The following is a 27,937-nucleotide window of genomic DNA, read 5'->3' as shown; positions in this document are numbered from 1 at the left end:
ATTTAGCCCAGTTGGCAGAATGTTCAAGATTATGTTGATTTGCTAGTTTTAATGTCAACAGTGAACTTGATTTGCATTGTCTTACTGATATCACAGGAGGGGAAGTTCCCCCACCATGGGATTGATCATGTGTCTCTTTCTAATTTGGTGACTCTGTTAACTAGTGGTGGGCAATCTGTGGTCCGGAGGCCACATGCGACCCATCGAAGTTCAAAGTGCAGCCTATGAGACATTTTGTTGACCGTTGATCATGCGCAGGGTTGCCACGTTCTGCTGACTTCTGTCCGTAGTTTTTATTCTAACGGTATAACTGAAGTGATCTGCACATAAAAGTTTAATGTTTATTTATTAGTCACAAGTAGGCTTACATTCACACTGCAATGAAGTTACTGTGAAAATCCAAGTAAGGACAAGTGAAGTGAGGTGACTGATGATTGCTCACAACATTTTCTGTGAAATCACTCTGCAAATTATCTCCAAATTGCAAATTATCTTTTGAAGTTGATTGTTCTATTCATATATAAACAATTAAGTATTTTCTATAATTCTTTATAAAATATTCAGCTTCGCTTAAATGTATTTAATCTTATTTGTGAGGTCATTATTAGTGGACAAGCTTGATTTCAATCTTGCAGTCCGCTCAGATGGCCCACTCAGTAGCCGAGGTTGCTCATCACTGCTCTTAAAACCTCCCTCAAAACAACTGACATGCTGGCATCTTTCTGTTTCCTGTATTAGAAAAAAACCCTTTAGCTGTCCCTGTTTTATTCTGCAGATTTCTGTCAATTTTTTTTCTTCCTCACCTCTTCCTTTGAACACTTTCTCAGCTTTTGGTCACTCTTTGTAATCTTTTTGTTATTGGTTCAACTTCCATTTTCCTTAAGTATGTCTATTAAACAACTTTGGATGCTTTTTATATTAAAAGTATTATATTAATATACCTTATTACATATTAAAAGATTTAAATGGGAAAATAGAGTCTTGTAAGGTATTTTATGCTATTTTTGGGATGTGTGTTTGTGTAAAAGGCAATATTGTATGTCTGCGGTTACATTGAAAACAACTGCTAGATTATAAAGAAATATTAAAAAAAAGTGTAGAATGGTCTTATCCAGGAGTTGATGTGGTTTATAAAACGTAAGACTTTTTTTTAGATTGCATTCTTTTAAGCAAAATTGAGAGAATTCTCTCTCTGTTGAGGCCCTGATTGGTCCTGTCAATTGTTTCATTGTTTGAAACACTGTTTCATAGGTTTTGTTAACTGGGGATTCTGATTCATGATGATGAGCAAAATTCTGCAGATGCTGGAAATCCACTGGGTGGTACGGTGGCACAGTGGTTAGCACTGCTGCCTCACAGCACTAGGGACCTGGGTTTGATTCCTGGCTTGGGTTACTGTCTGTGTGGAGCCTGCACGTTCTCCCTGTGTCTGATTATCCACCAGGTGCTCCAGTTTCCTCCCATAGTCCAAAAGATGTGCTAGTTAGGTGCATTGGCCATGCTAAATTCTCCCTCTGCACCCAAACAGGGATCAGAGTGTGGCAACTAGGGATTTTCACATCAACTTCATTGCAGTGTTAACATAAAATATACAGTTGCGTCTGTTCTCGAATGATAGCCTTGATTGATTAATCTTGATTGATTAACCTTGATTTTAGCAATCCAATATGCTTCCAATTCTGACAGTGAGTTGTTCCAAACAAGTTATGTATAATTAGTGTTTCAAAAGTCCAACTGTTGTTTTTTAGCAATTGAATATTGTTAAGCCATGTGCTGATCTAGTTTAGCAATAGTTTGGGAAGGGTAACCTGCAGGGTGATGGACCAAATGCTAGAAAATGGGATTAGACTGGGTAGCTCACAGACATGGTGGACCTAGTAGCTTCTTTTGGTGCTGTAAACTTTCTTGGGGCAATAGTAACATCCCTATATCTTGGCCAGAAGGCTTGCATTCAAGTCCCACTTCAGAACTTGAAGTGCATTCATAAAGTGCCCAAACTTACTGCCTGTAAATATTTCCAATATGTCTGATGGCAAGTGGTAAAAGCAGGAGAGTTTCCCAGACAGCTATATTTCAGAAGGCAATGGAAAATTACTGCAGTACTTTGGCAAGCATAATCACGGACCAATCCAATGGAAGTCCGTGGTCACCAATCTTGGAGCATGCTACTTGAAGGATGATATAATGTGATATAATTTATCTAAGAAATACACTGTTGCTTACGGTACACGTTTTCAGCAACAGAACATCACATTTCCTTAAAGCAGAAAATTTCCAGTGTAGCTCCTCATTACTTGTGTATATGTTGAGGAAGAAGAAAGGAAATAAATGAGTGTTTAGTTGACTTGAGCTGCCCTTTGCATGCAGCTTGTAATTGAACATCCTTAGAAGAAATATGTGTTTATGACGTAGCAATGTCGTGGGATATATGGAGTTAACTATTTGATGAAACAAATAGTTGCAGCATGTGTTTTGTAAACACCATAGCTTACTAGAATTTGTTGAAGTCCCTTTCCCCTTGCAGTAGAATCTGGAGACTTAGGTTTTTTCATTCCCATTACAGCATTTATGTCACACGATATGCAAGTTCATTGCTCTGACTGACAGTGAGATTTCTGCACTCTTTTGTTAGTAAGTGAATCAGCTGAAAATATGAAGTTCTCTTTTGGAACATGATCATTATGAGCTATTCTAGGAATGCTTTGGAATATAAGGCTCTTTTTTGTGCAAGTGTGTTAACAGTTGTTGCTTGTTTTTGTTTCCTTGAGTAGGAGGAAAAGGTCAAGTTTCAAATTAAATATTTTAAAAGAAAGCTGAAGAACATAACTTCTTCAGCTATTTTCCTGTTAGAAGCTTAATCTCTGCTTCACATACACAAAATAATAATGACTCAAGAATGCACAACTCATATCCTTGCCCTGCAAACATTCAACGTAATGTGCAATCTTAAAATAAGCCTTTATTGTGACCAGAACTGGACTAATAGTACAAGCAGATCACTTCAAATTGAATTATTCTCCCATGTATATTAGAGGTCACTTACTTTTAAATGTACACAGATCATAATGAAATTCGAGGAAGTCCAGTGTTGTGAGCTTCTTTCCAGATGAGCAGGTAACCTCTTCCTAGAGCTCAGTGTCATTTCTCATATTATTCTTCCTATGCTTTCCATTCCTTGCAGAAAATAACCTCAACTCTGTTTCCTTTGCAAATCGATTGCAGAAACCCGGGCCTCACAAATAGTGATTTATTTTGCAGAATAACTTTACCGCAAGTTTAAAAAGTGAAGAAGTTTCATCAGGCCATGATCGTACTCTGAAAAATCCCACAAATAGCCATGATATCATTTGATTTGATTTATTATTCACAGGTATTAGCATACAGAGAAAAATATTGTTTATTGTGCATTATACAGCCAAAGCATACCATTCATAAAGAAGGACACGAGAGAGTGCAGAATGTAGTGTTACAGCCATTTTTGACAGTGATGTTTGAGAGGGCCACATTTGAGATGATGGTATGTCTAATGAGAACCTGATCACATATGTGGCTTTCATTTACTGTCTCATCTAAAGTGCAACACAAGTTTATACTTTGATGTTAGCTTGTATTATGTGGTCATGTCTTGGGAGTGGTGCTTGAACACTCCATGTCTGACTCAAAGGTGAATTTCCTATCAATTGAGCCAAGTTCATACTGTAAAATAAGCCATGTCACAGTAGTGATAATACAAGCTTTTTTTTTTGCAAAACAGTTTTTCACTACTTAATGTCCAGTAGATCTAATGTTAATAGGTTTGACAATTAGATATCATGAGAAACTCTAATTGTCACGAGTACTGTGGGGAAACGTTTTGTCCAGTGTGTTTGTGAAATTAAGGATCAGATATTCAGCTTGTTTCTGGATGATCATAAAATACTTTAGGTATTCAGCTAGCCTTGATTATGACTGGGTTCATTGCGTCAAAACAACATCCTGTTTGGCTCTCTGACCTGACTATCAGATGCATTTCACATTGTAGTTCTTACAGTAAACAGCATTAGTTTCTGTTTATTTAATCTTATTTTAAAAAAGCATGAAATTTGCATAGACCAAGAACCATTATTCCGTTTTTCTTGCTGATGTAATTGTTGTTTCAAAGCTGAGAGAGAAATGAGTCTGCCTCCATGGCAAATTTGGCTAGTGGCCCTTAGTTACTCAATAGTGAAATTGCTTTTTATTTGCATTGGAGTTGGTGATACTAATCTGTTAAATTATTAACGTAGCACTTTTGTTTAGTTTTGAAGAGAAACAATAGTCCCCTTATTTACATTCTCCCATATGCTTGTTATTCCCAGTCCAAAAACCAGAGGCTCCCTATGCTCTTGTGTTGCGTCTTATGTGACAGCAGCTGTGGTTTTTTTTCAGAATTACTTTTTGCTGGCCTTTTCTGTAGCTGGTTAAAACCAGAATCTGATGGTGTAGTTTCTTAGTGCAGAATTAAAGCAGCTATGCCCTTTCTTCCATACTATAAAACACTGAAAATCATAGAATCAAATAGCACATAAGGTCATTCAGCCCCTTATACCTATGTTGGTTCTTTTAAATTATCTGATTACTTTCACTGTATACCTTAACGCAAATTGTAATGTTGAGTTGTGAAGGTACAATGTTGAATAAAACCTTCAAAATTTGTAATGACAGTGTGGGTGTTCTGATTACTTTTAGTTAATCCATCCACGCCCTTATTGCACACCAGAAAATAAACATGTAGATTTCAATGTACAGTTTATGAAGTGCTCATGCTCTTGACCTAGATGTTTACTCAGACAACATATGTTGTAATTTTAATTAGTCTCTAATTAAAATGTCACTTTCAACTTTTATAATTTAAGAACATATATGTATACATCTGTATACTCATTCAGTTGGCTCAGGTAGGCAATTCAATTCTTAGGTTTTGAGAGTTTTAAGAGACAGCATCCACTAACAATGTTTGCTATGCCAAATTGCCTTTGTAGTTTGTATATTTTGATGTGGTGTTACAGATGTGGTGTTTCTCGATTTTCAGAAGGCGTTTGATAAGGTGCCGCACAAAAGGTTGCTACAGAAGGTTAGGGGGCATGGAGTTGGGGGGTAAGGTGTTAGCGTGGATAGAGGATTGGCTGTCTAATAGGAGGCAGAGAGTAGGTATCAATGGGTGCTATTCGGATTGGCGGTTGGTGACTAGTGGAGTGCCCCAGGGATCGGTGCTGGGGCCTCAGCTATTTACCATTTATATAGATGATCTGGAGGAGGGAGCTGAGTGTAGGGTGTCGAAATTTGCTGATGACACAAAGATGAGTGGAAAAGCAAATTGTGTGGAGGGTGTGGAAAGTCTGCAGAAGGATCTAGATAGGCTAAGTGAGTGGGCGAGGACCTGGCAGATGGAGTACAGTGTTAGCAAGTGTGAGGTTATTAGTTTAACGTCTGTGGTAGGTAAAATGTTAGAATCCGTCATTAAGGAGGAAATTGCGAGGCATCTTGAAGGGAATTGCTTGATAGGGCAGACGCAACACGGTTTCATTAAAGGGAAGTCGTGTCTGACAAATTTACTGGAGTTCTATGAGGATGTGTCTAGGGCAGTGGATAGAGGAGAGCCGGTGGATGTGGTCTTTCTGGATTTTCAGAAGGCGTTTGACAAGGTACCTCACAAGAGGTTATTGCAGAAGGTCAGGGGACATGGAGTTGGGGGTAGGGTGTTAGCGTGGATAGAGGATTGGTTGTCAAATAGGAGGCAGAGAGTGGGGCTCAATGGGTGCTATTCGGATTGGCGGTTGGTGACTAGTGGGGTGCCCCAGGGGTCGGTGCTGGGGCCTCAGCTATTTACCATTTATATAGATGATCTGGAGGAGGGAACCGAGTGTATGGTGTCGAAATTTGCTGATGACACCAAGATTGGGGGAAAGGCAAATTGTGCGGAGGGTGTGGAGAGTCTGCAGAAGGATCTAGATAGGCTGGGCGAATGGGCCGGGAAATGGCAAATGGAATTTAATGTTGGCAAGTGTGAGGTGGTCCACTTTGGTAGGAATAATGGTAGGAAGGACTATTACTTACGGGGCGAAAAACTGCAGCAGGCGACGGTGCAGAGGGACCTCGGGGTCCTTGTGCATGAGTCGCAAAAACCCAGCTTGCAGATGCAGCAGGTGGTCAGGAAGGCGAATGGGATGCTGGCCTTCATAGCGAGGGGGATTGAATATAAAAGTAGGGAGGTCTTGCTGCAGCTGTATAGGGCATTGGTGAGGCCGCAGCTGGAGTACTGTGTGCAGTTTTGGGCGCCACACCTGCGCAAGGATATTTTGGCCTTGGAGGGAGTGCAGAGGAGGTTTACTAGGCTGATGCCGGAGTTGAGGGGGTTGAACGATGAAGAGAGGCTGAATAGATTGGGCTTATACTCGTTGGAGTTTAGAAGGATGAGGGGGGATCTTATAGAGACGTATAAGATGATGAAGGGGATGGGTAGGGTAGAGGTAGAGAGATTCTTCCCGCTCAGAAAGGACAGCAGGACTAGAGGGCACAGCCTCAAGATAAGGGGGGGGTGCAGTTTAGAACGGAGTTGAGGAGGAACTTCTTGTTTAAGAAGGGTGGCAGGCAAAAGGCAGGGAATTATAGGCCGGTTAGTTTAACGTCTGTTGTAGGTAAAATGTTAGAATCCGTGATCAAGGAGAAAATAGCGAGGCATCTTGAGGAGAATTGATTGATAGAGCAGACGCAGCACGGTTTCGTTAAGGGGAAGTCGTGTCTGACGAATTTATTGGAGTTCTATGAGGATGTATCTAGGGCGGTGGATAGAGGAGAGCCAGTGGATGTGGTGTTTCTTGATTTTCAGAAGGCGTTTGACAAGGTGCCTCACAATAGGTTATTACAGAAGGTCAGGGGGCATGGAGTTGGGGATAGGGTGTTAGCATGGATAGAGGATTGGCTGTCAAATAGGAGGCAGAGAGTGGGGGTCAATGGGTGCTATTCAGATTGGCGGTTGGTGACTAGTGGAGTGCCCCAGGGGTCGGTGCTGGGGCCTCAGCTATTTACCATTTATATAGATGATCTGGAGGAGGGAACCGAGTGTATGGTGTCGAAATTTGCTGATGACACCAAGATTGGTGGAACGGCAAATTGTGCGGAGGGTGTGGAGAGTCTGCAGAAGGATCTGGATAGGCTGGGCGAATGGGCCAGGAACTGGCAAATGGAATTTAATGTTGGCAAATGTGAGGTTGTTCACTTTGGTAGGAATAATGGTAGGAAGGACTATTACTTACATGGCGAAAAACTGCAGCAGGCGACGGTGCAGAGGGACCTCGGGGTCCTTGTGCATGAGTCACAAAAACCCAGCGTGCAGGTGCAGCAGGTGGTCAGGAAGGCAAATGGGATGCAGGCCTTCATAGCGAGGGGGATGGAATATAAAAGTAGGGAGGTCTTGCTGCAGCTGTACAGGGCACTGGTGAGGCCGCAGCTGGAGTACTGTGTGCATTTTTGGTTGCCGTACTTACGCAAGGATATTTTGGCCTTGGAGGGAGTGCATAGAACATAGAACACTACAGCGCAGAACAGGCCCTTCAGCCCACGATGTTGCGCCGACCAGTTAAAAAAACAATGACCCACTAACTTAAACCAATCCCTTTTCATCCAGAGGAGGTTTACTAGGCTGATACCGGAGTTGAGGGGGTTGAGCTATGAGGACAGGCTGAATAAACTAGGCTTGTACTCGTTAGAGTTTAGAAGAATGAGGGGAGATCTCATTGAGACATATAAGATGATGAATGGGATGGATAGGATAGAGGTGGAGAGGCTCTTCCCGCTCAGAAAGGACAGTAGGACTAGAGGGCACAGCCTCAAGATAAAGGGGGGGCGGTTTAGAACGGAGTTGAGGAGGAACTTCTTCACTCAAAGGGTGGTGAATCTCTGGAATTCACTGCCCGTTGAAGTGGTGGAGGCTACCTCACTAAATATATTTAAGACACGGGTAGATAGGTTTTTGGTAGGCAAGGGGATTAAGGGTTATGGGGAGAAAGCGGGAAAGTGGAACTGAGCCACTTCAGATCAGCCATGATCTTATTGAATGGCGGGGCAGGCTTGAGGGGCTAGATGGCCTACTCCTGCTCCTATTTCTTACGTTCTTATGTATAGTTTGATAAAGATTGGTGGAGTTGATCATAGTACAGGGATTGTTAGAGGATCAACAGATAATTTGGAACCTTTGGCGCAGAAATGGCAGAGGGAGTTTAATCAGGACAAATGTGAGGTGATGCATTTTGGAGGATTAAATTTTGATGCAGATTACACTGTAAATGGCAGAACCCTTAGGAACATTAATATACAGAGGGATCTGGGTGTGCAGGTCCACAGTTCCCTGAAAGTGCCAACACAGGTAGCCATGATGATTAAGAAGGCATCTGGTATGTTTGCCTCCTTCGGCCAGGGCATTGAGTACAAGAGTTGCGAACTATGTTGCAGCTATATAAAACCTTGGTCAGGCCATATTTGGAGTATGGCATGCAGTTCTGGTCCCCACACTACTAGAAGGATGTGGAAGCTTTGGAGAGATTGCAAAGAAGGTTCACCAGGGTATTGCCTGGTCTTGAGGGCGTTGACTATGAAGAAAGGGTGAATGAGGAAAACTAGGATTATTTTCTCTGGAAAGACAGAAGCTGAGGAGGGACCTGATAGAAGTCTACAAAATTATGAGAAGCATTGACTGGGTGGATAGTCAGGTTCTTTTTCCCAGGGTGGAAGTGTCAATTACAAAGGGACACAGGCTCAAGGTGAGAGAGGGAAAGTTTAAGGGAGATGTGCGGGGAAGTTTTTCTCACAGTGGTGCATGCCTGGAACATGCTACCAGACGAGTAACATTTAAGAGGCATCTGCTTGGGTACAGGAATAGGGAGGGAATAGAGGGATATGGACCACGTATGGGTAGAAGGATTTTCTTTCAGTTAAGGCATCATGATCAGCACAGGTTTGGAGGGCCATAAGGCCTGCTCCTGTGCTGTATTTTTCTTTGTTCTTTGTATGATTCCTTTGCATGTGTTATATGACAAAAAATATTTTCAATCATGATGTGTTATTTTGCCTTATTTGGCATTTATAGAGGTTCCTTTTCATTCAGTCATAGCCAGGTTTAAAAAAATCTTTAAGCCCAGAATTATGCCCCTAGGTTAATATAATATTGCAAGTTTTGTCAATTATCTGCAAAGGTTCTTTTGAACAAACACAGACTTTGTAATTTGTTCTGTTACCTATATAAAGGTTTTCAACCTTTTTGCTTCCAATGTCCCCATTCTGTATTAGAAAAACTCCATGGATCCTCTATCATAGTGCAGTACTTTATTGGATCAAATGTGTTATACAATTTAACACTAAATGTGCATATTCTATTTGCTCTAAAACTATCTTGGTATGAATTCAGCCCAAATCCTAGAGTGCCCTCTGTTCATCACTGAACTACTTGCAAGCAGTAATGAAAACAAGCATTATATAAAACTGGAATAATATAACCCATCCATGAACTTATGAGATTCATTTTGTTGAGGTTGCATATTTTTTGTGGTTTAAAATTAAACTGATCTGAATAATTACAAACTCATATAGTTGTTCAGGGAATAAAACCGCAGCAGAAGATGAGAAATGTGATATTTGCCAAAATGTTCAATGGGAATTGCACGCTGTATATCAAAGGAATACTCGCGTGTTTTTCAAGGACTTGACAAAAGAGCTTGAAATGATGATGAACACTCTGATATGTCCTGTCCAAGTTGTAATATAGTTATTTTCAAAATCCGTTCTTAACCATTGACCTAAATAACTTAATTTTGACTTATCTACAAGGCTTAACATTGTCAAAATTATAAATTATTCAAATGGGATATGCTGATTGGCACTTGCTTCGGTTTTTAAACAAACTCCCTACCAAGGCTATGACATTTTTCATTGATAATTATGTATTAAAATTATTTTTGAGCAGTTGACTTCATTTTTGGTAGGTTCAGGTGACTGGTTTTAGCTTAAACTTTTCTCCTGTAGTTTATTGCATTTTCTATATCTTTCCACATCTTGTTTTCTGATTGATGTGACACTTTTAAGTTGAATATTTTTCCTGAATATACATTGCAAGAAATAAGGATTGTATTTCTCTTGCATGAATCTTATGGTCAGCTCAATAGCAGTACTACCATTAAGGTTGAAAGCATTTCAATTGTCGCATGTGCTCAGTTTCTGTTTTGTAATTTTAAAACCAATTTCAAGCAGATTATAATCAAAGCTTTTTAAAAATTTTCTTTCCATTTGGGTTTCGCTTCCGAAAATATGGATATCATGATTTACCAATAGGAGCCAGCCAAAGGTAGGTTGCAATTATGTTTCTTTTGTGTTTGGTGCTGGTAGACTTAATGGAGAGATATAGGTTTATTATGTCATGGTTTTAAAAACTAATGGCTGTGCAAAACTGGCTTTCATTGTCCATCCTGAGTTGACCTTGAGAAAGTTGCAGTGAGCCATCTTCTACAGCATTAGGTTAGATATTCTGTGGCGAATATCTCACTTCTTTACTCCTCAGTTTCTTCCCACCATCTAAACGGTACAAGTGGGGAGTGTTGTAGATTACGTTCTACTTAACTGGATAGGCATGGCTGAAACAACACTGAAGAAATTCAGTGCAGCAAGTTGGAATGCAATCACTTCTGATTATTCCTCCAGGTTGCACACTAACCTGACTTAAACCTGTAGTGCCACGTCTGCACTGTCGCCTGGTTAAAATCCTGGAATTCTTTATTTACACCATTCTCCACTGCAGGTCAAAAAGACCACCAGCTGCCACACCCTCAAAGCAAATAAATATGGACAATAAATGCTTGTCAGTGGATGAAAATTGCTGATTTTTTTTGGTATTGAAATTCTATTCCTTGTTTCCCAAGCTAAATCCCATACTTTTAAACATAGGGGAATAATGTGAGAAGTAATACAATATAATGGACTGTTAGAACATAGAACATTACAGCGCAGTACAGGCCCTTCGGCCCTCAATGTTGCACCGACCAGTGGAACCAATCTAATGACCCTCTAACCTAAACTATTCCAATGTTATCCATATGCCTATCCACTGACCATTTGAACGCCCTTAAAGTTGGCGAGTCCACAACTGCTGCAGGCAGGGCATTCCACAACCTTACTGCCCTCTGAGTAAAGAACCTACCTCTGACATCCGTCCTATAATTACCACCCCTTAATTTAAAGCAATGTCCCCTTGTGTTAGCCATCACCATCCGAGGTAAAAGGCTCTCACTGTCCACCCTATCCAATCCTTTGATCATCTTGTATGCCTCAATCAGGTCACCTCGTAACCTTCTTCTCTCCAATGAAAATAACCTCAAGTCCCTCAGCCTTTCCTCATAAGACCTTCCCACCATACCAGGCAATATCCTGGTAAACCTCCTCTGCACCCTTTCCAATGCCTCCACATCTTTCTTATAATGCGGCGACCAGAACTGTATGCAATACTCCAAGTGCAGCCGCACCAGAGTTTTGTACGGTTGTAACATGACCTCACGGCTCCGAAATTCAATCCCTCTACCAATAAAAGCTAACACACCGTACGCCTTCTTAACAACCTTATCAACCTGGGTGCCAACTTTCAGGGAGCTATGCACGTGTACCCCAAGATCTCTCTGCTCATCAACACTACTAAGAGTCCTTCCATTAGCCCTGTATTCTGTACTCCTGTTATTCTTACCAAAGTGAATCACCTCACACTTTTCCATATTAAACTCCATCTGCCACCTCTTGGCCCAGCTCTGCATCTTATCTATGTCCCTCTGCAAACTGTAACATCCATCCTCACTGTCTACAACTCCTCCAACTTTGGTGTCGTCAGCAAATTTACTAATGCATCCTTCTACACCCTCATCTAGGTCATTTATAAAAATGACAAACAGCAGTGGCCCCAAAACAGATCCTTGAGGTACACCACTTGTAACTGCACTCCAGGTTGAATATTTCCCATCAACTACCACCCTCTGTCTTCTATCAGCTAGCCAATTCCTGATCCAAACTGCTAAATAACCCTCAATCCCATGCATCTGCAATTTCTGCAATAGCCTACCATGGGGAACCTTATCAAACGCTTTGCTAAAATCCATATCCACCACGTCAACTGCCTTACCCTTATCCACCTCTTTGGTCACCTTTTCAAAAAACTCGATAAGGTTTGTGAGGCACGACCTACCCTTCACAAAACCGTGTTGACTATCCCTAATCAATTTATTTCCCTCTAGATGATTATAAATCCTATCCCTTATAATTCTTTCCACTGTTGGTGGAAAGTAAAGTTACCTGTTGTTTCAAGCCAATATAACTAGTATACATTAAGTACAGGTCAAAGCTTGAATGATAGATTATTGGATGGCTGCATATTAAATTCCCATTTGTACTTACTTTTAAATGTCCTGGCTGGAATTTTCTGATCGTTCACACCAGCAGGATTTTCCCAACCTGCTGCAGAGAACGGAGATTTGACATGTAGCTAAAATCTCCATCTTCGCTGCAGCAGGAGTATGGTGTGAACTAATGGCAAGATCATGGTGAGCTAAACAGTTATTTCTCTGTACGTTTTCTGACATTACATAAGAGCATAAGAAATAGGAGCAGGAGTAGGCCAACTAGCCCTTCGAGCCTGCCCCGCCATTCAGTAAGATCATGGCTGATCTGTCATGGCTCAGTTCCACATTCCCGCCCTCTCCCCATAACCCTTAATCCCCTCTCTTATCAAAAAACCCATCAACCCGCGTCTTAAAAATATTTAGCGAGGTAGCCTCCACCACTTCAACGGGCAGAGAATTCCAGAGATTCACCACCCTTTGAGTGAAGAAGTTCCTCCTCAATTCTGTTCTAAACCGCCCCCCCTTTATCTTGAGGCTGTGCCCCCTAGTCCTACTATCCTTTCTGAGCGGGAAGAGTCTCTCCACCTCTATCCTATCCATCCCATTCATCATCTTATACGTCTCAATGAGATCTCCCCTCATTCTTCTAAACTCTAACGAGTACAAGCCTAATTTATTCAGCCTCTCCTCATAGCTCAACCCCCTCAACTCCGGCATCAGCCTAGTAAACCTCCTCTGCACTCCCTCCAAGGCCAAAATATCCTTGCGTAAGTACGGCGCCCAAAACTGCACACAGTACTTCAGCTGCGGCCTCACCAATGCCCTATACAGCCGCAGCAAGACCTCCCTACTTTTATATTCAATCCCCCTCGCGATGAAGGTCAGCATCCCATTCGCCTTCCTGACCACCTGCTGCACCTGCACGCTGGGTTTTTGCGACTCATGCACAAGGACCCCGAGGTCCCTCTGCACCGTCGCCTGCTGCAGTTTTTCTCCACGTAAGTAATAATCCTTCCTACCATTATTCCTACCAAAGTGGACCACCTCGCACTTGCCAACATTAAATTCCATTTGCCAGTTCCTGGCCCATTCGCCCAGCCTATCTAGATCCTTCTGTAGACTCTCACCACCCTCCGCACAATTTGCCTTTCCACCAATTTTGGTGTCATCAGCAAATTTTGACACCACACACTCGGTTCCCTCCTCCAGATCATCTATATAAATGGTAAATAGCTGAGGCCCCAGCACCGACCCCTGGGGCACTCCACTAGTCACCATCTGCCAATCTGAATAGCACCCATTGAGCCCCACTCTCTGCCTCCTATTTGACAACCAATCCTCTATCCACGCTAACACCCTACCCCCAACTCCATGCCCCCTGACCTTCTGCAATAACCTCTTGTGAGGTACCTTGTCAAACGCCTTCTGAAAATCAAGAAAGACTACATCCACCGGCTCTCCTCTATCCACTGCCCTAGACACATCCTCATAGAACTCCAGTAAATTTGTCAGACACGACTTCCCTTTAACGAAACCGTGCTGCGTCTGCTCTATCAAGCAGTTCCCCTCAAGATGCCTCGCTATTTCCTCCTTGATGACGGATTCTAACATTTTACCTACAACAGACGTTAAACTAACAGGCCCATAATTACTTGAGGTTGAAAGTTTATATTATACTGTGCAAGAGAGAAAATGTTATTTCAGTTTTACAATTTGGATCTGCAGGTTTATTCATTTGAGACAGGACAAATACTGTTAGTCTGTTTGTACAATAAATTTCATGTTCTATTCATGCAAGTTATACTGGATGTTTATTTACATTTTATTTGCACTTACAAGTGATATCAACTTCTTTGGCTAAGCAATTGGCCTGCAAGCACTTGTGAGCCTTAATGAGCTGTCAGGTGTGAATAATTAGAGTAAGAAGCCTTACAACACCAGGTTAAAGTCCAACAGGTTTATTTGGTAGTAAAAGCCACTAGCTGCCCCTTCGTCAGGTGAGTGGGAGTTCTATTCAAAACAGGGCACATAAAGACACAAACTCAATTTACAAAATAATGGTTGGAATGCGAGTCTTTACAGGTAATCAAGTCTTAAAGGTACAGACAATGTGAGTGGAGAGAGCATTAAGCACAGGTTAAAGAGATATGTATTGTCTTCAGACAGGACAGTTAGTGAGATTTTGCAAGCCCAGGCAAGTGTGACAGATAGTGTGACATGAACTCAAGATCCTGGTTGAAGCCGTCCTCATGTGCGGAACTTGGCTTTCAGTCTCTGCTCAGCAACTCTGGGCTGTCGTGTGTCATGAAGGCCGCCTTGGAGAACACTTACCTGAAGATCAGAGGCCAAATGCCCGTGACCGCTGAAGTGTTCCCCAACAGGAAGAGAACAGTCTTGCCTGGTGATTGTTGAGCGGTGTTCATTCATCTGTTGTCGTAGCATCTGCATGGTCTCCCCAATACCACGCCTCGGGACATCGTTTTCTGCAGCGTATCAGGTAGACAATGTTGGCCGACTTGCAAGACTGCACAACCTCAAACAGACCATTGTCTGCAGCAAACTACTCAGCCTTCAGGAGAACAGTGACCACGACACCACACAACCCTGCCACAGAAACCTCTGCAAGACGTGCCGGATCATCGACACGGATGCCATCATCTCACATGAGAACACGATCCACCAGGTACACGGTATATACTCCTGCAACTCGGCCAATGTTGTCTACCTGATACGCTGCAGAAAAGGATGTCCTGAGGCATGATACACTGGGGAGACCATACAGACGCTATGACAACGAATCAATGAACACCACTGAACAATCACCAGGCAAGATTGTTCTCTTCCTGTTGGGAAACACTTCATCGGTCGCTGGCGTTCGGCCTCTGATCTTTGGGTAAGCCAATGTGGCCTTCATGACACACGATAGCGCAGAGTCGCTGAGCAGAGACTGATAGTCAAGTTCCGCATGCATGAGGACGGCCTCAACCAGGATCTTGGGTTCATGTCACACTATCTGTAACCCCCATAACAACTTGCCTGGGCTTGCAAAATCTTACTAACTGGCCTGTCTGGAGACAATACATATCTCTTTAACCTGTGCTTAACGCTCTCTCCACTCACATTGTCTGTACCTTTGAGACTTGATTACCTGTAAAGACTCACATTCCAATCATTATTTTGTAAATTGAGTTTGTGTCTTCAAATGCCCTGTTTTGAATAGAACTCCCACTCACCTGACGAAGGGGCAGCACTCCGAAAGCTAGTGGCTTTTACTACCAAATAAACCTGTTGGACTTCAATCTGGTATTGTGAGACTTCTTACTGTGTTGACCCAGTCCAATGCTGGCATCTCCACACCTTAAATAATTAGTACAGTTCTGAGTCTGATGTGATTTTTGTGAACCAATCTCATGTTTAATGATTGGAAAAGAGCTCTCACATAAAATGATCAGACTATGGTAAAGCCAGAGCGACATGGTTCAGTTGGCTTATTGTCCACCAAATTAATTTGGTGGACAATTATTTGGTCATGGTCAATCTGTCGTGGTGGGTTGTAGAGGGAAGGTGGAGAGTGGTGGTGATGGATAGCCAAGATGGGATAATCTGATATTGAAAACTGCTGAAAATGTGTCATAGGGCAGTTCAGTGAGCTTAAGAGAGAGAAGAGATATGGTGATGTTTCAGGTTGGAACCTTGATCAGTACTGGAATCAAAGTTCCAATTTATAATAGCTTCCCACTGAAATGCATTCTGTTTAATAAATGTTTAATTTATAAAATTTTATTGTCATGTTTGTATCATTTCTAATCCGATTTTACAACAGTCTTCATGTATTTATGCTTTAGATTGCTTTTGGAAAGAGACAGATACTAATGGTGAACTCTTGTCCTTTTTATCTCTAGGTTTTTGCATACGATCACTGTTTCTGGTCAATGGATGAGTCCATTAAGGAGAAGTATGCAGGTATGTCGCATTTATTCTGCAGTGTAAGGTTGAGAGCCTCTTAATTGTGTCTCAGAGCCGTAACGTTTGCTTGCAGTACTAAAGTTCTACTACTTAGTTATCCTTTTTGCACCTGCCCTTTGTTTAGACCTATCACACCATTGAAAACATGGGCCAGTGATTATGGAGGACTATAGCCAGTGTGGGAAGGTGTTGGGACTTGATTTGTCCTCTGGATTGGATCAGTTTAGTCCTTCAGCACCTTGCTCTTTTCCTTTTTTCTGTTAATCTCTTTGAGGTCGGGAAATTGCATTCATTCAACAATTTGCAAGTTTGTGGCACAACAAGGTGAAAATGCTAGGATATTGCACAAAAGGTACTCTTTGTTATGTCATAACCTTGCACTGGGATTTTTCACCTTGCTAAAATTATTTATGAGTGACAATCTCTGTTGCTCTAAACATATGCGTAGCTGTGCAGGCATCTGCATGCATTAAGCTGATATGATGGAATATTATCTTGTGTAAAGTAGTGTTGTGTGCCACTTCTGGTCTTTGCCACCTGCTCAAGGTCTTGCACTGAGCAAGTTCTGTTCTTTTACAGAGGTTATAGTACTGGTTTTTGACATCCATAAAGGGATAGCTGTCTTGCAATGTTGAAAGTCCAGCTCCAAGGTAGTGATCTAATTTTACCACTACCACAGTAGTGGAAAAAAGAAACCAACTTCTGCTGCAATGTAGTTTGGAAGATGCTGGTCACAACTAAATAGTCATTCTTTGTACGTGCGTCGATATCTTTTTTTCATGGGATGTGAAGGGGCTGGGCCAAGATTTAATGCCCATTTCTAATTGCCCTCAAGGAGACACTTAAGAATCAACCACATTGCTATGGTTTTAGAGTCACAGGTAGGCCAGTCCAGTTAAGGATGGCAGATTTCCTTCCTTAAAGGATGTTAGTGAACCACATCAGTTTTTACAACAATGGTTTCATGGTCATCATTAAATGTAATTCCACTTTTTTTAAATTGAATTTAAATTTCACCATCAGCAATGGCAGAATTTGAACCTGGGTCCCCAGAGCATTTTAATCTGGGTCTCTGGATTACTAATCCAGGGACAATATCACTGTGCCACTGCCTCCCTGATATGGTGTTGAAATATCGGGGAGGTACTGGCATACTGCCCCCTCGGATTGAGGCCAGCTGCTGATTTGGTCAAGATCACCATGGATCAAAGATCCACGTAACATTCAAGTAACATTCACATCACACAAGTACCAAACCAAGATCATCTTCGATAACAGAGAATCTTACCATTGCCCTTTGACATTCATTGACATTGCCATCACTGAATTTCCCACTGGAGGTTACCATTGACCAGAAAGTGAGCTGACTATAGCCATTTAATTACTATGGCCACAAGAGCAGATCAGTGGCTAGGAACCTTGTAGCCAATCATAAGCACAAGAGCGTGGACAAAAGTCAGGAGAATGGCATCAAGTCATAATGCTTGTTTGGAGAGCTGATGAAGACATGATTGGCCAAATGGCCTGTCTGACACGATTCTGATATTTTAGGGTCGAATCCAAGATCTTCCTGAACGATTTGACTTGCTGCGTTAATGCCTGTATTTTTGAAAGTATCATTAGAGGGTATATAGTTTAGCCAAATCCTGTAACACAAGGGCCTAAATTAAACGCTTGATGATGTGGGATGTTGTTATTTGACAATGAGCTTAAGTGCTTAGGACATGGAGTATGAATTGACCAGGGATTGCCAGCATGGTTTTGTTAAGGAAAGATTGTGTGTTGCCTGGGCTTGAATATTACAGCTATGGAAAGAGATTTAACAGGCTCTTCAAAAAGAGGAGATTGAGGGCTGATCTAATTGAGGTATACAAAATTATGAGGGGCCTAAATAGGGTAGACAGGAAAAGCTTGTTTCCTGCTGCTGAGGGGTCAGTTACCAGGGGGAATAGAGATAAGATGAATGGGTTAGTGACACATGAGGAAAATTCCAAAGTTCTGGAATTCGCTGCCTAAGTTGGTGGTTGAGACTGAAATGCTCAGCTTATTTAAAAGTTACCTAGGTCTGCATCTGACATGCTGTAGCCTGTGAGGACCAGGTGCTGGAAAGTAGGATTTAAATGAGCGGCTAGTTTTTTTTCTATTTTTTGGCTAGCACAGACACAATGAACTGAATGGCCTCTCTGCACCATAACTTTTCTATGATTTTATGAGAACACTCAAGGATTTGGGGTAATGGCTTCTGAAAACTATTACTTAGAGGCCAACATATCACACAGACAGTGGCCCAAGCCAGGAATCGAATCAGGATCCCTGTTGCTCTGAGACAGCAGCGCTAACCACTCTGCCACCATAAATCTAATTTCATACATCTACAACAAGGATTGCGACAACCGAGCTCCAGAGGGACATATGACTTATGCTGGCCGGTGTATAATCTAAATTTTATTTTGAATGGAGTTGAAGGTGGTACCTGCTTACAATTTCCAGTCCTGTACCATAATATGTTTACTTCACTAATGCATACTTTTGTTTCTTCTTATCATGACCTTTTCCTCATTTTGTGTAACTCTGCTGTTCCTTTCTTCTCCTTTCCGTTCCTTTTCACTCCAGGTCAAGATATTGTGTTCAAGTGCCTTGGTGAAAATCTGCTACAAAATGCGTTCCAAGGATATAATGCTTGTATATTTGCCTATGGACAGACTGGTAAGCTACCGCGATGGTACATTTCTTTAAATTAACCTAACGGAACACATTTAACAAATAATTACCAGAACACCTCCGCTTTCGCATGAAGTTTTAGCTAAATTTCTCGCAATCAAACCTTTGAAGAGAATATAAAAATAATTTTACATGGACCCTTGAAGCCCTTTTACTGTATGTCTCTTTTATCTGGCCTTCTGTGGTATAGATGGTACCTGAACTGAAGAAAACGTGAAGGCACATCTGTTTGTGAAGTAACTGTTAATTTCACACTGATTTAATTCTCCATGGTATTCACAAAAATGAAACTGAATTCATCCTGATGTGTTGTACACATTAACTATCTTGTGTACACCTGCTCAATGGTTAGGCTCGGGCAAATCGTACACAATGATGGGCTCAAAGGACAAGCCGGGTTTGATCCCTCGACTATGCAGCAAGCTGTTCGAACGTGCATTGCAAGAAGCAAATGAGGAGCAAAGCTTCACAGTTGAAGTCTCATACATGGAAATCTACAATGAGAAAGTCCGGGACCTCCTTGATCCAAAAGGGTAAGTGAAGGAAAATAAAGATGAAAAGTAAACATGTATGTATCTAGAAATGGAAGTAATTTTGTCAAGAGAGTGTTAACTCAAGATATGATAATCTGCAATGGCATCTTTTTACCTGTGTTTCTTGCCACAGCAATTGATATGTATGTAAATGATGGCCGAATCTGTCAGATATACTATATGGCAATAGTTCCCTATTTCTCTAACTTTCAATTATCATTGACGTTTCCTCTATGTGGTAAACTTCAAATCTCAAACATGTTTCCAAGCACCAAGGATGGGTCAAGTATAATAGTTTTATATTTTTTCTCCTGTGTGGATGAGTCTTAGTGTCATTCTTTGATATTTCAAGTGAGGGCCTAATTCTGTTATAATTTTTTTCAGCATTTAAAGATAATTTGTGTCACCTTGAATCATGAATAAAATCTCCCACTGTTCTTTAGCGTCCAACTGAATATATTAAAGGATGTTAATATGTGGATCATGCTTATATGATGTGTTATTTTGACATTTTTGCCAATGATTTTATTAATGGAAGTTAAAAGAAAACTTTGCATTAAAAAGGCCAATCCAGGCTGTTTTTTTACTATGAAATATTAATTCATAGTGCATCCATCGGGAGAGATATTGCATCTGATTTTGTCTCCCATGTATCTCCCAAAGGCTGTGTATGCCTGTCTATAGAGCTGCACTGTGGTTATTTTGGGACCAAGTTATGGGTTTGATTACTCTAGTGTACGGAGACCTCAAGAAGAGGAAAATAAAACAAATGTGAAAGATCTTTGAAGATCTTTGTAAAAGAATATAAGAAAAATGTTCATCTATTTATATTTATTATATCTCTATACTCCCATGGTGCTTGGTGAAGCACCAGAAACAATTTTATTGATTATTGTCACAAGTAGGCTTACATTAACATTGCAGCTAAGTTACTGTGGAAATCCTTTAGTCACTACACTCTGGCGCCTGTTCAGGTACACTGAGGGAGAATTTCGGACTGTGGGAGGAAACCAGAGCACCCAGAGGAAACCCATGCAGACACGGGGAGAATATGCAAACTCTGCACAGACAGTGACCCAAGCTGGGAATCGAACCAGGGTCCCTGTCGCTCTGGGATAGCAATGCTAACCACTCTGCCACCATAAACCTAATTTCGTACCGTAAGCCAACCAAGACCACTACCAGTATCTTCTAATCTGAGTTTATTTCTCTGCCCATGACCCATGGAGCCTTCTCCAAGGCTAGGTTAGGCATTAGTCATTTTGCATATGCTCAGATGGTGCCATGATCCTGCCTTTCTGTAGATTCTCATAGCCCAGCAGAGCAGCTGCTTCCTTGGAGGCTGTTTTCGCAGACCATTGGTTACAACTTGTCTCTGCTTACAGCTGACTGGAGTGTGCTGTCTAATTGAGCTGCAACTTTTACGTACAAATATCTCTGGAGATTAGAAGAAACTTAAGTTAGTAGTCGGGTGATTGGGGTGTGAAGATGAATAGCAAGCACAGTTACCCTGAATGCTAGATGGGATAAAATAATGAATTTTTTCCTCTCATTACAAACGCATTATATAATGCATGAGTTGAATGTAGTTCATAGGACCTCATAATCCGGCGATGAGGGGGTTAGGCTATGAGGAGAGACTAAATAGACTAGGTCTGTACTTGTTGGAGTTTAGAACGATGAGGGGGGATCTTATAGAGACATATAAGATAATGAAGGGGATGGATCGGGTAGAGGTAGAGAGATTCTTCCCGCTTAGAAAGGATAGAGGACTCGAGGGCACAGCCTCAAGATAAGGTGGGGGGGTGGGGGGGCAGTTTAGATCAGAGTTGAGGAGGAACTTCTTCACTCAAAGGGCGGTGAATCTCTGGAATTCTCTGCCTGTTGAAGTGGTGGAGGCTACCTCGCTAAATATATTTAAATCACAGGTAGATAGGTTTTTGATAGACAAGGGGGTTAAGGGTTATGGGGAGAAAGCGGGAAAGTGGAACTGATCACTTCAGATCAGCCATGATCTTATTGAATGGCGGGGCAGGCTTGAAGGGCTAGATGGCCTACTCCTGCTCCTATTTCTTACGTTCTTACGTAGTGAAGCAATGAATATGCATGAAAGTATGTATGTAATAATACACATGTATGGGATATATTCTAAGACACTGCATTGGTCAGCCAAAACTTTCAATTACTATATTGTGACCACCATGCAACTTAGCAAAGTCCTTTGAAATGACACAGAGCAACTTCAATAGGTTGAACTATAAGGAAAAATAAATCAGAAAAGTTTGAGGCAACTTTGATCTCTTGAATGATCTTTGGTTCAAACATGTTCTTAATTAAAGGTTAACTTTGGGGCAGGGCTTCATTGTGTTCCAGCTTTGCAAAGTAGTGAAGTTGCCAGTTTGTATATCACCAGCTGTTCTAAGTGCAGAGCTCTCAGGCTGAATATAGCATTAGTAAGCACTGGTTAGCTATAACACCTGTTGTGGGAAAGTTACCATTTTGGAATCAGACTTGGAGGTTGAACAAACAGTTTTATTCAGACAAAGCTTTGAGAGAAGCGCTGGCACTCTGCAGTACAGGCAGTCACCTTCTCAACTACACAGTGGTAGTTGAGCATCCTTTATACATTGTTAGATAATACACAGTACGGACATTAGCCGTTAGCACATCATTACGCGTTGAGTAGACAAGTATGGACATTGACAGTTATCACATCATTGTACATAAAGTAGATACATTTATGCAGTTATGTCCCTATCAATGGCTGATCATGTTATATACATTCATGCATTTGTGTCCCCCCCCATCAGTGGCTGATCTCGTTATCAAACTCATTGTTTTCGGTCTGCTTTTATCTCAAGTTTAAGATGCCTCAAGGTCTGACCTGTTTCCTGCAGTAATTTAAACATTACAGGTTTTAACCCTTTGTGTACTGTCTGTGCCCCTTAATGTGTTCCCCCAGAGTCCATTTTGTGCCAGGTAACCATTTTGTGTCCTTTAACTTTGATTTCACTCCAACACACCAGAGGTATAAGTCCAATTTGTGTACCGACTTGGTTTCTTTTGACTTGTTTCATTCGTCTTTCTTGCACTTCTGTTTTTTTAGAAGTCGACACACGTTGAAGGTGAGAGAACACAAGGTTTTAGGTCCATACGTGGATGGTTTGTCCAAACTGGCTGTGACAAGTTACAAGGTAAGGGAAATAATTGGACTGTATGAAACAAAATCTTGAAGACAGTAAACCAGAATATAGCAGAAGTAAAATTTTAAGGTGGTTGATGTAGCCAGCTTTTAGTTTGTGGTAACAATTGAAGTAGTTATTAAGGAAAATTGACCTTTTTACCCAAAGCGGTTCCAGTTTAAAATTTGGTGCTTAAAATTTCAAAGGTATGATTTGAATTTAATTGCCAATATGATGCTATCCATTTTCTGATCTATTGCTTAAGGTCTTATTTATTATTATTTTGGTTGAACGAAATGGTGAAGAGCTTTTCACATTTATAAATATTCTATTCATCAGGGGAACAGCACAAATTTTGATTTAGTTATAAAATACTTTGAAGATTATTGAGATTTGAAACGTGCAGTAACCATTCATCATCGTTTTTTTCTGGCTGACCATTTTTAAACCAGCATAACTTAAATATCATTTAAATCAAAGCACCAAACAGAGTAAGAGCAGAATTGGAAATGTCCAAGGTCTTTTCCAAGCTGCACACCTTTCTGAATTGTGCAAACGTTGTAATTCCTTCTAATTTACAGGGTACAACTCTAAAATTGATGTAGGAACAGAGAGACTCAAGGGGGTTTACGTGTGCAGATCGTTGAAGTTGGCAGGACAGTTAAATAGGATCATGGACTTCATGAATGGAAGATAATATGCTGAACCTTTGTAAAATGCTGACTAGACTGCGACTGGAGTACTGTGTCCAATTCAGGGTACCACTCTTCAGAAAGGATGCAAAGTCTTTAGAATGAGAGTAGAAAAGATTTGCAAGAAGGATTCCCAGGAGCAGGATGTATTGTTATGATCTGTCAGAGTTCACTGCTTAGTTGGGGCTTTCATTGTTTTATTCAAATAAATAATAACCCAAACACCGCAAACAAGTTACAACTTGAAATGAGAAAATTGGCAAACATGTTAACAGTTAGCTTTAATTCCTGTCAGCTTTCACACCAGTATGGTGATAAATACAGTTGTGCATTTTTATTTTATCAATTTAACATGCTTTGGGCACAAGGTTGGAGTTGGATGAGGGCAGCGTATTGAATGGGTACAAAGAGTACTCTGCTTTTTTCTAATAATGGAATTTTGAATGAAATTACTCTCACCAACCAAGGTTGGTGAGTGTAAAAAAAATTAACATAATCAGGAAAAGTGCTCAAGTCAGCTTAGTCCAAAGAGGGAAAGGTTAGGGAGAGAAGAATATGAATCTGGGTAAGAATGAGTTATGTCTGAACTCTGTGGTTTCTCTGTTAACAGCAACCATGCTCACGTTTTGCATTCTTGTGCTTCACTGAATAACTATTTATCTGCTGAAACCAGTAATTTTCTGTATGGACCGGTAACCATATCTCTTTTGCAAAAGCTTACCAACAGTTATCAATAATTTCACAGTCCGGTACTTGTTTTTGCTATTGTCTAATTTTAAAAATGCACAGAGCTTCATTCATTTTAATAGGATTTGAAGCACAGCATAGATAAGAACTTGTTTGCCACTGCCACTGCTGAATGAAGTGTTAACTTACTTTCTTCATTCCACCCAGTTGACTTCGTGGAGGACAGCAGGCTTAGGATCTTGCAGCTGTCACCTATGCACACCCTAACGTGATGCATGATCAGATATAATGCATTAAAATAGCTGAAATTTTGCCAAATATGAAAAAGAAATGAAGTCAGCACTTGACTTGCTGATACTAGCTGAACATTCCTCAGTTTCCTCAAAAGAGGCTTGAGTCACCAATATACCTCTGGCATAGAATTACTGAAATTCTTAAAAGTGCCGCATAAATAGGTAACATACTATCTACAATATCCACACTCCAAATACTATTTTCCCCTGTCTTGAATTAGAACAGTTGTATTGCAGGAACACACACAGGGGCAAGTCATTTCATGCTGCTTGCTTACGCCTTTAAGAGTCTGATTGTTGGGGACTTTGAAAAGGTGATTAAGAATGAAAATGCCTGATTGCACTTGATAGCAAGAAATGGGGAAGTAAGAGATATATATATACATATATATATTTTAAAAACATGGTTCTCTTATTCAACAGGACATTGAATCTTTGATGTCAGAGGGGAACAAGTCTCGAACAGTCGCTGCCACAAACATGAATGAGGAGAGCAGTCGCTCCCATGCAGTATTCAACATTATTCTTACACATACGTTATATGATCTTCAGTCTGGGGTGAGAGCATGTACTTTGAAAACTACTTGAATTTTTTTGAGGCGCTGCTCATGTGTGGAAGATTGCCTGAGGAGTTACAGACAAATAGATGCCATGTAGAATACAAAAAAAGGAAAATTAAGATTATGCATGTAACTTGGCTTCTGAAAGCAAGGAGGATGCTTTGAGCTATGCAGAGTTCCAGAGTGCACAGTGGTTCAATGTGTGGCCATTGAGATGGGGAAAGCAAGAACTCATTTGAAGCAGAAAGGATATTTGTGAACAAGTACAGTTGGAGCATGGTTTGGATTGTGTCATGTGGGATTTGAAAGCTAGGATGAGAATTTTAAAGTCATGGGGTGGGATCTCTAGTAGTTGCTGAAACAGCAGATGATTGAGCTGGAACCAAAGAGAAAATACAAGAAAATCTCAGCAGGTCTGCCAGCATCTGTAAGGAGAAAAAAGAGCTGACATTTCGAATCTAGGTGGCTGTTTGTCAAAGCTCAAGAGGGCTTGCAAAATGATCATCGAGCTGGCCAGGGTCTATTTCTAAAAGACAAATTTTGCTTGATCAGTGTGATTGAATTCTTTGAACATTGATGTAGGATAGAAAAAGAAGTGCTGTGGATGTGGTTTATTTGGTTTTTGAAAAGTGTTTGATCAGGTATTGTATAGAGTTATGGCAATGTGCCACATGGATAAAGAGATGGTTAAATGAGATAGATGGGCATTTCTTGGATTGTGCCAATCTGATGAGCAATGTGGCACAAAGTTCTGTCTTTCATGCGCTCTATATATAAATGATCTGGACTGAAAAATTGAGAAGATTACTGATAGCAAATTAAGGAATCATGGCAAATTGTGATGAGAATTGTGAAAGATAGAAGGGTAGGGATAGGCTAATTAAATGGATAAAAAAGTGACAAATGTGGTTCATTGTGCAAAAAATAGAAGAATGTGGCAAAATAAAATGCTAAATAGGTTAGGGGCAGAAGAACTTTCGTGTGTAGGTGAAGTCCATTAAAAGTGGCAAGTTAATGGCAAGTCAGATAAGGGCATAAAGGTAAATAGAATTCTTGGTTTTGTATCCTGTGGGGGCATGTTGGAAAGGGTAAAAATGATTTGTAGTGAATGAAGAATTTTTGAGATTCCAGATATGAATAAATTCTGATGCTTTCTTTCTGTATAGACATCAGGTGAGAAGGTGAGTAAATTGAGCCTTGTGGACCTGGCAGGCAGTGAGAGGGCAGCAAAATCTGGAGCAGTTGGGGATCGACTGAAGGAAGGAAGCAACATTAACAAGTGAGTTCTTTTGATAGTGCAGGTGAAATATTTAATCTGTATCTAATCACTGACTTGTGCTTTAAAAAATAATAATGATTAGATAATCCCTTAAACCATTCAACATTAAATAAACCATCATCTAAACATGAAATTTATTGGGACAGTGACTAGGAGGCAGAGAGTGGGGGTCAATGGGTGCTATTCGGATTGGCGGTTGGTGACTAGTGGGGTGCCCCAGGGGTCGGTGCTGGGGCCTCAGCTATTTACCATTTATATAGATGATCTGGAGGAGGGAACCGAGTGTAGGGTGTCGAAATTTGCTGATGACACCAAGATTGGGGGAAAGGCAAATTGTGCGGAGGGTGTGGAGAGTCTGCAGAAGGATCTAGATAGGCTGGGCGAATGGGCCAGGAAATGGCAAATGGAATTTAATGTTGGCAAGTGTGAAGTGGTCCACTTTGGTAGGAAGAATGGTAGGAAGGACTATTACTTACGTGGCGAAAAACTGCAGCAGGCGACGGTGCAGAGGGACCTCGGGGTCCTTGTGCATGAGTCGCAAAAACCCAGCTTGCAGGTGCAGCAGGTGGTCAGGAAGGCGAATGGGATGCTGGCCTTCATAGTGAGGGGGATTGAATATAAAAGTAGGGAGGTCTTGCTGCAGCTGTATAGGGCATTGGTGAGGCCGCAGCTGGAGTACTGTGTGCAGTTTTGGGCGCCGCACCTGCGCAAGGATATTTTGGCCCTGGAGGGAGTGCAGAGGAGGTTTACTAGGCTGATACCGGAGTTGAGGGGATTGAGCTATGAGGAGAGGCTGAATAAACTAGGCTTGTACTCGTTAGAGTTTAGAAGAATGAGGGGAGATCTCATTGAGACGTATAAGATGATGAATGGGATGGATAGGATAGAGGTGGAGAGACTCTTCCCGCTCAAAAAAGACAGTAGGACTAGGGGGCACAGCCTCAAGATAAAGGGGAGGCGGTTTAGAACGGAGTTGAGGAGGAACTTCTTCACTCAAAGGGTGGTGAATCTCTGGAATTCTCTGCCCGTTGAAGTGGTGGAGGCTGCCTCGCTAAATATTTTTAAGAAGCGGGTTGATGGGTTCTTGATAAGAGAGGGGATTAAGGGTTATGGGGAGAGGGCGGGAAAGTGGAACTGAGCCACAACAGATCAGCCATGATCTTATTGAATGGCGGGGCAGGCTCGAAGGGCTAGATGGCCTACTCCTGCTCCTATTTCTTATGTTCTTATGTTCTTACATGGTGGCCTAGATCGTCTTTCACCCCTACTATATGTTCCAGGACAAGGCTGCTTTTTTTGTTTTGGCCTGTCACTGAAATAGTTGAGGTCAGTACTGACCAGATCGTGAGTGATCTTGCAAATTTTTGATTAATCTTGTGAGATTTTTAATGTTTGCCTGAGCCATCAAAACAAGCAGATGGGACTTCTCAGTCAAAATATGACTCCTCTGAAAATGGAGCACTAGTGAAGCGCTGGACTATCAGCGTTGGTTATGTACTTCAACTCTGATCCATATCTTGAGCCAATTCCTCCTGAGCCAGGGGTAAGAATGTACCAACTAAACCAAGTTGATCTCTTGTTTACCTCTGATAATGCGATTATTTAAACCAATAAAAGGTATGTCCTTTAACAGCACCT

At 41.3% G+C, this 27,937-nt stretch overlaps 1 protein-coding gene across 4 annotated transcripts in view; it reads left to right on the top strand.

The window, feature by feature from the left end:
* Window positions 1-27,937, top strand: part of LOC145351150 (kinesin-like protein KIF13B) — a 166,743-nt gene that overhangs the window by 67,051 nt on the left and 71,755 nt on the right. For 3 of the 4 annotated variants that reach the window (XM_080200824.1, XM_080200823.1, XM_080200822.1), the window contains exons 3-9: window positions 10,342-10,354; window positions 16,289-16,349; window positions 18,966-19,058; window positions 19,426-19,606; window positions 22,713-22,800; window positions 24,884-25,018; window positions 26,187-26,299. In XM_080200824.1, the coding sequence (XP_080056950.1) occupies window positions 10,342-10,354; window positions 16,289-16,349; window positions 18,966-19,058; window positions 19,426-19,606; window positions 22,713-22,800; window positions 24,884-25,018; window positions 26,187-26,299 (684 nt within the window). The remainder of the gene's footprint in view (window positions 1-10,341; window positions 10,355-16,288; window positions 16,350-18,965; window positions 19,059-19,425; window positions 19,607-22,712; window positions 22,801-24,883; window positions 25,019-26,186; window positions 26,300-27,937) is intronic. The other variant, XM_080200825.1, reaches the window with a different exon arrangement.

The sequence above is a fragment of the Carcharhinus amblyrhynchos genome, chromosome 12, assembly GCF_965287045.1.
Source record: "Carcharhinus amblyrhynchos chromosome 12, sCarAmb.v2.hapA, whole genome shotgun sequence".
NCBI classification, from domain to species: Eukaryota; Metazoa; Chordata; class Chondrichthyes; order Carcharhiniformes; family Carcharhinidae; genus Carcharhinus; species Carcharhinus amblyrhynchos.
The sequence above is the reverse complement of the archived record's forward strand: the minus strand, read 5'-3'. Positions and strand labels throughout refer to the sequence as shown.